The 10,572-nt window shown below is 42.8% G+C and overlaps 1 protein-coding gene across 1 annotated transcript; it reads right to left on the bottom strand.

Annotated features, from left to right (window-relative positions):
• Positions 1–2,043: 2,043 nt before the first annotated feature.
• Positions 2,044–9,221, bottom strand: exoc3 (exocyst complex component 3). The gene is made up of 13 exons (XM_030774026.1): positions 9,129–9,221; positions 8,327–8,484; positions 7,927–8,146; positions 7,028–7,709; positions 5,682–5,799; positions 5,192–5,317; positions 4,932–5,032; positions 4,486–4,596; positions 4,207–4,348; positions 3,762–3,884; positions 2,872–3,033; positions 2,538–2,659; positions 2,044–2,297 (listed from the first exon to the last, which is right to left on the bottom strand). The coding sequence occupies exons 2-13, from the start codon at positions 8,468–8,470 to the stop codon at positions 2,102–2,104; spliced, it is 2,247 nt and encodes a 748-aa protein (XP_030629886.1). The 5' UTR covers positions 8,471–8,484; positions 9,129–9,221; the 3' UTR covers positions 2,044–2,101.
• Positions 9,222–10,572: the final 1,351 nt, after the last annotated feature.

Consider the following 10,572-nt stretch of genomic DNA (forward strand, 5'->3'; position numbering starts at 1 on the left):
GCCACTGTGATTTTGTAGTATTTTGTTCCCCTTAAAACAAAGCTGAACTTGGATGTGTGGTGTTGCTCTTGTTGGCCTGAAGATGGCAGTGTTTGTGTCCTTTACTGTAGTTTAGATGACCATGTAATGAATGTGTATACATGTAGCAAAGGCTCCGTGCTTCACACCATCTTCATTATGAGCGTTATCATCCTAGCTTCTTTGTATTTAATTGTTGTTGTTTCTGTGTCAGGGACATCTTTCTACGATGACATTTAGGTTTTTGTTTATTTAGTTTGATATTTTAATCACATGCACACCAACCAAAATGGTCAACTAAACAACTGAATTGCGACAAAAAAATGCCAAGCAGTTGAAGGCCATGAGGCTAATTTTATGTTAAAAAAAAAAAAAAAAAGGACATTTATACCCTGTATGACTTGGAACTGAAAAAATTTGACTCAGTGAAACAGAACACAGTGAGAGACACTGGCTGCCTCAGAGGCGTGGTGTTTTCTGGCTTGCTGTTTGGAGAGGTTCTTTGGGGAACAGAGTGTAGTATGTTTTTTATCAAAAGGAAGCTGCTGAGTGGGCGGAGCCAGGAAAGACTCATCAGTCACGAGCCCGTCCTGAGTCTCCGCCCCTTAGCGTGTGTGTAATCCCAGGGTTAGGGCCGCTGATGTGTGTGTGTGTGTGTGTGTGTGTGTGGCATGCAATAGCACGAACTTGCGTGCTGGAGTCAGCTGCCGCTTTGCATGGCCTGGATCCCAGTCACAGCATGGACCTTATAGCTCTTCTCGGTGGAAACAAGCTGATACACACGTTCATATCTGAAATGTGAATCCATGAGAGAGAGAGAGAATGCCCCCTTCTCTCACAAACACACTCTCTCTCCCTCCCCTTCGTCTTCTCATCCTTTCATAACGTTCATCATCTCAATGTCCCTGAGCACTGACACCATGGCTGAAATTCCGCGTGGGTGAGTCCGTTTGGCTCTCAGTGCGTGCTGGAGTCTTAGGGATGGGCAGTACTACATCTCATACAAGCCCGTGAGGACTTAAGTCCCATCACCAATCAAAGGAATCCTGAGTGGGCGGACGTGGGCATGATAAGGACCAATGGGGAGGGGAGAGGCGATTATAATTATGAATGGTCACGCGAACCGTTTATAGTCGCCAAGGCAATGACCTGCCCTACAGCTGTTGCTTTACATCATTGGCCTCTGCCTGTCCAATACTGGAACTAGAACCAAAACAAGCGCTCCCATCTCTTCAACTCAGAGACCGACATATAAAACAGCTTAAATCCACTTCCACTTTTTCTGTGGAGTGTTCACCTCCTATGATTATAATGAATACAATCCTATAATGGTCTTTTCTTGTTACACAGCGATCTAGAAAGCTATGCTAATGTGCACTGTTGAGGTTTCATGTCTGAAGACTGTGCATTCCCCGAATGACTAAGTTCCCAAGGGGGAAAGAGAAGAGAAATGTGAGTCACTAATGCATTAACTTTACCAATGAGGAGTGACAGAATAATGGTGAGTACATAAGAATGACGTGAAAAGGTATCACTCTTCATCCTGTGCGAGTTACTCGGTGCTATTGTGTGCCATGTCACTCATACATCCACAAATACACGAACACATTCATCAGCAATGAAGATTTCTTACTGCCAAGAATCTTAAACACAATCTTATGTTCTGAGTTTGGATGGAGAAGAGAAGGCGCAACTGTAGACATTTTTTTTTTTTTTAATAATCAAGCAGAAGTAAGTAAATGCCAGTGACACTTTACTGTTAAACATATGAGAGGCAAAAGGGCAGATTTGATTTAGTGTTCAAAATTACCTGTTCTTCTATGTATATCAAGTAATCATTACTTAAAAAAAAATTATCCAGCTTTAAGACAAAATAGCCTCCCTTTGAGGCTATGACTCATTCACACACCATCTCTGTGAATCCATTTCCCTGGAGATGGCTGTTTTATCTTTTTCATTCTTCCTCTTCTTTTTTTTCCAAAGTGCATTCAATAGAGGCAATATCCCTCTATCTCTCTTTGTGTGTGTGTGTAACATTGTTAGCTGTTCAGTGATAAATGGTAGAGAAAGGTCCCGGCCTGGATTATTTCAGCAGTTTAGGCACAGCCATCGAGGTCATGGCCGTCATGGACATGGTTGGCACGGTGATGTCTCTGAAGATGGGCTGAGACGTGGTCGAGGAGGAAGGTTTGTTCTGATTCAGCGTCTCAATAATCATCTGCCTCATGTCCCGACTGGCATCCCCACGAACTGCCAACAATGCTAAAATGTGTTCCTCCCTATTCAGGAGACAGACAAAACAAGCTTTCAGTAATGACCTCTATACACACCCACACTAGATGTTATCTTCACAGAACGAACAGTTTAGAGTGTGTCTTTTAACCTCTAGAACAACTGACCTATCTTCATCTAATGGACATAATCACACAGTACAGTTTTTTTAGGAGGAGTATGCAGAGACTGCCAACAGGAGACCTCATAAAGAGGAGGTGTGAAGTTAAAGAGGTGGTGAAGCTGACCTGATGTCTGGGTACTTGGAGACCAGTGTAGACACCTCCAGGTAGAGCAGACTGGGGTCAGTCAGTTTAAACACCTCAGCGATGGCAGTGATGGAGTCACACAGCCTGTCTGTGTCCTCTCCCTAAAATCCCACACAACCACAAAGTTCACAATGAGCTTTAAGTACATTAATGTTACTTTACCTATACAAAGAAGACTGATATGAAAGGGTCCTGGAGTTATGCTACAGTAAATATTATTCCTTTTGTTTTTGATAACTCTGAAGTGTGGTGTGTAAAGTCAGGATGAAAACAGATGTCCAGGTGAAAAAGTGTGTTGGTAAATGCCACTCACTGCTGAGAGTTTTCTGAAGAGGAACTTGAACTGCTCCGCCTCTTTGATCATTCTGTCTCCTCCCTCTTTTCTCTCATCAGCGTTTTTAAACGTGATTCTCTTCTGCATCACCGCCTTCAGGTACTCCACCACCACCCGCCGATGAGCCTCGGTGGTCATCTCCTAACACACACACACACACACACACAATCAGTATTCATTCACAAAATTCAGCTTCTCCAGCATCCAGCATATATATTATTAAACTGCACCATTTGTATGTTCCATACAAAACAAAGCATATAAATATTCACTACGTAACACATCATGGAAAGTATGACCAGATACTTAGGTTAATGGACCATCTGAGCCCAACAGGAGTTGTTTTCGGTCAGACCAAGGGAAATTTTTGCTCTTTTCAGTTGGGCTCCATGTGAATGAGAATAAAGTGCATGTTGTTGGCACAAATCTCATGCAGCACATCAGAGAAAGGGCAGACTGGTTTCTTTGAGGTGGTTACTTAATAACTGGGTTGGCACACTGGTGGCGACAACGCTCTACATGTTCATTAACTGTGCTCTCGCTAGCTCATCACAGACGTCACAGAGCGAGTTTGTGAAAAAATGTTCTAAACCTTTGCTGGGTTTCAGCTCGAGCTGAGCCTGAAAACTGAAAACCAAAAAAAAAAAAAATAAAAAACATCATGGGTGGACCAGGTTTGGCGAACTTCTCTCAGGCTTGGATTACGTTCTACTTATGTCCTGCTTGCCAGTAAACTGAAAACTCAAACGGCCTGATTCTCAAGTACAAAGCATGCCTGGTTCATGTACAAGTGCCTGGAATGTTGTATACCCCCACTGCCGAGAGTAAAAGTGCAAATCCACACTGATGCTCTTTCAGTCTTTGCTCACCTGATTGTAAGGCTTCTTAATCTTTGCAAAATCATTAAAGTAATCCTCCAAAGTCACACAGATGGTGTCCACAGCATGGGAGCCTGTTAACCACTTGCGAGTCAGCAACTCATTAAGATGATTCTGTGAAAAGAGAAAGGATCATTAAGAGCCTGTTTAACTGGAGAGAACTAATACATTGGAATTCAGCAGCACAGTAAAGTAAGGGCCTTTTGCAACTGATTATGAATACAGAAAGTTGCACACAGTAATCTACTCTTTGAAAAAAAAGACTACTGTTGAGATTGTTACGCTTTTGTAACAGAAACAGTACGTTTTCTTCAGCACCACCAAGCAGCTACTGAACATTTAGTCTGTGCCCCCTAGATCATGGGGATTTCTCCAGAGTCAACTGGCAACCCTACCATAGTCCATGGCCCTAAAAAACTCTGTGAGTCATGCTGACCTCCAAATCTAAGAAAACTTCGTCCAGCAGGAACTGGCAACCCTCTTTGGCCACTTCATTCAACGTCTTCTCAATGGCAGCGTCATTCTGGGTGGGTTCGGTTGAGTTTGAATACTTTCTTTTCAGGCTGTTGATAGACTCCCTGAAAGAAGTAGTTTTAATGAAAAAACAACGCAAAAGAATTCTGACAGTAAACAAGATATGGGCTACAGTTTTCTGTAAGAGTGGATGTGGTAATGACAGCTGTCCATGTTTCTCTGACAGAAAGTGGTAACTTACTTGAAAGTCTGGCAATTGTTGATGATAGCGATCATATACTGCACGTAACACTGCGGAAGCTGGCGGTCTTTCAAGTGTTCATCCTTGTAAGCAACTGCTTCATCCTTGTACCTGCACCAAATGTGAGATGCCAAAGGAATGAAAGAACAGACAGTGCCTTGAGGTGGACAGTTTACAATGTGGTGTCAAAGATATGGACAGAGACTTAAATTATCATGCCATATGTTAACTAAAATTACAAACAAAGCACACAAATATGCTAGAAATCTCCTCAACATGTTACGAATTGAGTCGTCTTATTCAAAACCATGCTGTCAGAAGTGGGATTCGAACCCACTTCTGACAGCGCCTTAGACCGCTCGGCCACCCTGACGCGATTATGCTTCGAGGTTACTGCTAACTAGTATCCACTTGGTGAAGCTTTTCTTTTGCAAGAGATAACCAACCTAATCAAGAACGTGTTCATCTGTTTCAAACACAGTTTCAGGACTTGCTCCTTAAAGGACTCGTTGATGGAGGCAGCCACCTGTAGGTTCTGCTCAAACATCTGCAGACAAGGAATGAGACACAAGGTGAAAGCGGTTGAGATGGAGGGAAGGAGGGGAAATGGACAGGAGAAAGAGGAGAGAGAGAGCAAGCGTGTCTGGACCTCTCACAGTGGTTGTGTAAAAAAGATAATTGTGCTACCGGGCTGATTCTGCTGTACCTGGAAGACGATAGCTGGCAGGGTCGTCTGATAGTAACCGTCCTGATCTGCTTCGGGTTCTGTGTCCTTCTGCCAGTCCTTCTTATCCGTGTCCAGGGCCTTACGGAGCCAGCCTGTGATGTTAGACTACGAGACAAGACACGTTATTAAAGATGATATATTTATCTTTGTTTATGTGATACCATCTCATTGTAACTAGTTATCAGCTTGTTAAAAGCTACTGCATTGGAGATCAATATGGAATAACAGAGAAGAAACAAACAAAAAGAGACTAAATACATGGTCGCTTTATTTTAATCGACATGTTATAGTTAAGGATTTCTTTGAAAGCTAGCACGTCTGCCTTTTAGTTTCAAGACAAAGTTTTGAACTAACTTTGCCACTTAGAGTCAGACTCAATGTCTGAGGCAGAAACCAAAGCTTAGGTATCTGTAGGGTCAGCTGGCCCAGTACACAGCTGAATACGATGTTTCTCTGAATCAGCACTTACTGTGAAGGTTTGGACATATTTACTGAGTAGCACGTCCACCATTTCCTCAGGCAGCAGTGGCTCCAGCGTCTTCGCATCGCACTCGGGGTACAGGTCTGGGTGACCCATCATCTCTGGACTGAAATGGCACACAAGAGCATGAGTTCACCACACACAAATCAAACTCTAGGTATGTTAGACATGCTCTGGATGACCAATCATCTCCAAGCTAAAACACACGAGTCATGGGAATGCATCCCCAGGCTAGAGCACGTGCAATGTATACATACAAAGACTCTCAAAAGGGTTGTGCAGGACTTACCCTTTCCATAGCATAAGTAAACAAGGTTATCAAATGCATAAACCTGCACTGCGTGCGTGTGCATGTGAGAGACGGAGATTTATCACAAGAATTTGCCTACCACCAGGTGGACACAACATAAAAAAACAGGCATGGAGTAGAGAGGAGCCAAACAGGCAAATTCGCTGTTCAGACTGAATCGACTGGAGAAAACACTGAAGGACTATTCTGCGACCACAAGAGGCCAGTACAAACAAGCTCTCCAAGCGAAGGCAACAGCTAATCTCTAATCACATCTGTTGTTTCCCCAACATGAAGCCCATTTGGCATGCGCTTCTACAAAAGCATAAACGTGATGCTGTTTTCCAAACATTCATTTGCATTATCCTTATTACAGTTTGGCACAGCGCCTCGGCGAAAGTTTTCTCCCCACGGCGACGACGGCAAACGTAAGCATGTGTCAAAAAGCACGAGGAGGTCCTCCGCTTCCTTCCACTGTTTACATCTGAATGTACATAAGGGTACTGTGCATTAATCTTCCTCTCCTCAATCCAGCCAGAGCACGCGATGTGCAGTTATATGTGCATTTATTGGATTAACCATACCAGTTCGCCCGCCGTGGCATGCTAACCCCTCTCGTGACTGGGAATAACTGCTGAGCTTTAAATATTGAGTTAATTGCTCTTAGCTGTGCTTCCTAAGTCTAACCCATAAAAGGAGATAGCGGAAACGCAACTCCAGCTCAGGACAGTAATAATGAGATCATCACTTCCCTGATGATATTTTCTGTTTGCGCGTTTCAGAGGCCATGACGACAAACGTTCTCACTGGTGTTGATATGCAGAGGTGCTTTCGAGAGTCAATTGTTTCAACACAAAACAAAGGGAACGCAAGCCTAATGTCGTTTGGTTTGCGTAAGAGAGAATACAGATCAATTTCCTCACCTCTCAAAACAAAATAAAATCTGATTTCGATATTACAAAAGCAAAAGTAAATATGTCAGTTAAAACAAAAAAGCTCGACATTTGAGCTTGTCGCTGCATAGAGTAAATGGTTTGTGCCTTGCCTTTTATAAGTGTTGAGGACCCAGGTTAGTAATGACACAATCTCATTAGCCTCCAGGTCTTCTGCGGCAAGCTCCTGCACACGTGCAGACAGCGCTCGGTGGTAGAGGTCAAAGAAAACCTGGAAGGTGTTGTAGTGTGGAGGGAAGCACTGGACCATCAGGTTCTTCACCACAATCAAGTCATCCAGCACATACTTTCTGGTGATCTCCAGCAAACGCACTAGCCACATCTTGTCTGACTCGCGCGTCTCTGACTGGGTTCCCTCAATACGGGCGCTCACTGTACCCTCCAGAACCTGGTTCATACGGTTCTTCCAGCACTTGGGTCGACCTGGCGGGATGAAACCTGACTGCTTCTTTCGTTCTAGCATCTTACGGTCGATCTTCTCCTCGCGTTCGATGATACGAACCACAGACACCAGCATGGTGGGGTCGCGACGGACTGTCACCATGGCCCGCTGGAGGACCATCCATAGTTGTTTGGCTAGCTCCTCTGACAGGCCTTGAACTTGGCCAAAGTAACCACGGATCAAATTCATGTCGTGGGTGTTCTTGCTGTCCATGCGGTACTGTTCGTACATGAGGTCGTCACGGGAACACTCCAGGTCCATGAGCTTGCGGTGAGCCTGGAGAAGCTCCCCTTGTTCGATCAGGTCATGAGTCTCTCGTACTATTTCAGGCACTGTAGGGGCAGAGACGTTTTTCACATGTGAGTAGGCATGTCATCACAAACAAATCCATACAGTTCACACCAACCTGCACAACACACGCAGTCTCAAAAAAAATAAACCATGAGAAGTTCAATTAGAGAACCAGAGAAAAAGAAAGAGGGGAGGATAGAGAGAGAGAGAGAGAGAGAGAGAGAGAGAGAGGGAGAGAGAGAGAGATCAGAGCTGTACCTGAAAAGATGTTCTTAAGGTTTTCCACGGCTGAGGCCAGCTGGCTGTGCTGAACCACTGCATCCTTCACATCCTTCAGGTTCTCTATGGTGTTGATGCTCTGTCTCCAGTCTTTACTGACATCTGCCAAAGAGTTCTGAATGTCCTTTACATCACACAGTGCGTTATGCAATTGAGTGAGGCCTGTCCTTACTCCATCTAGCTGGGACTGAATAGCTGCCTGTAAGGAAAACAACGTGGTAGCTAAAGGAAGATGCAACACAAAAACAACCAAACATATGTCTTTTATAACATATATAATGCAGGTTCTTCTTCAACATCGATACATCACAGGATGACAGGCATCCATACAGTCCTAAATTGTCTGAAGTTCATGGTTTGCATATGAAAAATATTTCACCTTAAGACGAGCCTCCACAGAGGCTTTCTTCCGTGCCTCTCTCCGTCGGTACTGCTCCACTTTGTCGAGCTGGTCAGAGCGCTGCAGCATCCCCGCGACCCTCTGCACAGCAGTGGCAACAGCCTCTCTGTTCGTCTCCTCCATGGTAACAAATAGGTCTAAAATAATCCAGAGAACATTTTAAGACACCATCTACATCAGGTGTTAACCGCTATCTACTGTATATCTGTTAAACACCACAGACACTTCATATAATTCAAGGTTCTTTGTTAATTGAAAACATGAAGTACAGTGTATTTAGGCAAACGACTGAGCTACCTGAAGCCATCAGATTCCACTGACCACTATTTCCCACTAAGGCTTTCCTGACATATGTAGCTGAGTGTAGTTCGTTTGCTGATTAATTTCGGAACAAAACTAAGGCACACACTGTCACAGTAGAGCATGAGCATCAGAGATTGAACCTTTATGATTGCCACCAAGTCAACACCGTAGGCGACCACAATATAGCAGTAAGCTAAGTAGTTAGCTAATAGGCTAATGTTAGCCGACGTCTAAGTAATGCTAGCTAACACAGGGGCAATATTTTCATCATGAATTATTGTGAAGACACGCAGATTAAACTGAAATATAATAGTGAAACATCTGCCCACTGGACTCCACCTAAGTAAAATCAGGCCAACAAAACACTCGAGCTAAGGCCCAATGTCAAGTGACAGTCGCTGTTAACGTCCCAGATACAAATATGGCATATTTTCGAACAACAAATATTACAACAAAATGAGTTATACAGAGCACTTACCCAAACAATGTACGTGTTACTATCAAAAAGGTGTTGCTCAAATCATTTATAAAATAATTTCATATTCGATATGGTGCTTACTCCTGGGTTCTTCCTAGTTGATGATTTCGGCTGCACCGCCCTACAGCAGCTGACAACTCTTCCATTACTCAGACCGTTCAGAGAGGCGTTGCTTTTGCGCAGTCACGAAATTCAGACGCTCTGTTAGAAGAGTGTTAACAGGACTTTACGTGTCCTTATCGAGATTATCTGTATGTGTTAAAAAGGGAATACGCATTTGCTGAAAGAGAATATTTTAGAAGCGCTCAAACTTTAGCTACTGTTCCGAAAAAGGCTACGGTAGTCGTAGTAGGATCGGGAGGAAGAGTGGTTCTAATTGCACGTAGAATGTGTATTACTAATAATGTTGCGCATTGTCTGAACAGTCAAATACTACAAGGACAGAAGTAAAACGGACTCTACTGCAGGACCAAATCAGAAAATGTTGTATCATATTAAATAATAGCAGACACTTGCTGGAATTACGAAGACTTTTATTGATCAATTTCCAAGGAACAAACACAGAAACTTGTTGAACAAAGAGTTTAAATGTTTGCTGCCCAGCAGCTACAATGTATACAAGAGAGCCTGTGAGTCATTTTACTGTATCAAAATTTACTGCAGAAGTGAGACGCATGATAAACTCGGTGGAAGGGGGGAGGGGAGGGGGGTTTCCAACATTTTATTTAAATATTCTACAAAATCACAAAATTCATAAATACATGATCCATACACAGGTAAACATAATCAAAGAGTTGTTCATGTGATACTAAAAATAAGAATATTGAAGACTAATGAGTTGCTAGCTATCATAAAAATAATAAATCACCCCCGTTCTCAAAACTGTAATCAGACAGAAACTTTAAAAGGCCAGTAACAGACTCAGTAATTAAACGCTAAAATTAAAGTTCATATCTGACAGTATTACTGTTCATAGTGAAAGCATTTAGCTAAGATTAATCTGAAAATCTAAAATTTCAAAACAATATAAGAGCATGACTGTTTTGGGCAGCAAATGTTTGTAAGTGCTGATGGATGTGGCTCATACATTAAAATATGAGCAGGGGCATATGAAATATCAGTATGGTCATTCACTACTGGCTCACTATAAGAGTTAAATACACACCACCGAATAAAAGACTTCTATTCAAATTCTACAGGTAAATCTCAACACAACACGATAAAACTAGTCAAGCCTCTTACACCCCTTCTTTCTGTGGATCACAACGTAACAGAAACACACACAAAATGAGGGTAATGTTTTGTGTGTCTTTTGTAATTTCATCTTTGTCCATCTGGGTCAGAGGTATTGATCATAATATCAAACACTACATAAGTCTAAACATCTGGTGATATTTCTGCAGAATCTTAAAAGTGCCAAGATACAAAATAAACATTTCAAAAT

This window comes from Chanos chanos, chromosome 5, assembly GCF_902362185.1.
Source record: "Chanos chanos chromosome 5, fChaCha1.1, whole genome shotgun sequence".
Taxonomy (NCBI): Eukaryota; Metazoa; Chordata; class Actinopteri; order Gonorynchiformes; family Chanidae; genus Chanos; species Chanos chanos.

What these genes read in the sequence shown, in the direction of transcription:
- exoc3 (XM_030774026.1), bottom strand. Translation starts at nt 8,470, where the DNA reads ATGGAGGAGACGAACAGAGAGGCTGTTGCCACTGCTGTGCAGAGGGTC. An exon ending in CTGTGGAGGCTCGTCTTAAG is followed by an intron (nt 8,147 to 8,326) that starts GTGAAATATTTT and finishes TTTTCCTTACAG; the next exon opens with GCAGCTATTCAGTCCCAGCT. An exon ending in ATGAACACGTTCTTGATTAG is followed by an intron (nt 4,597 to 4,931) that starts GTTGGTTATCTC and finishes CATTTGGTGCAG; the next exon opens with GTACAAGGATGAAGCAGTTG.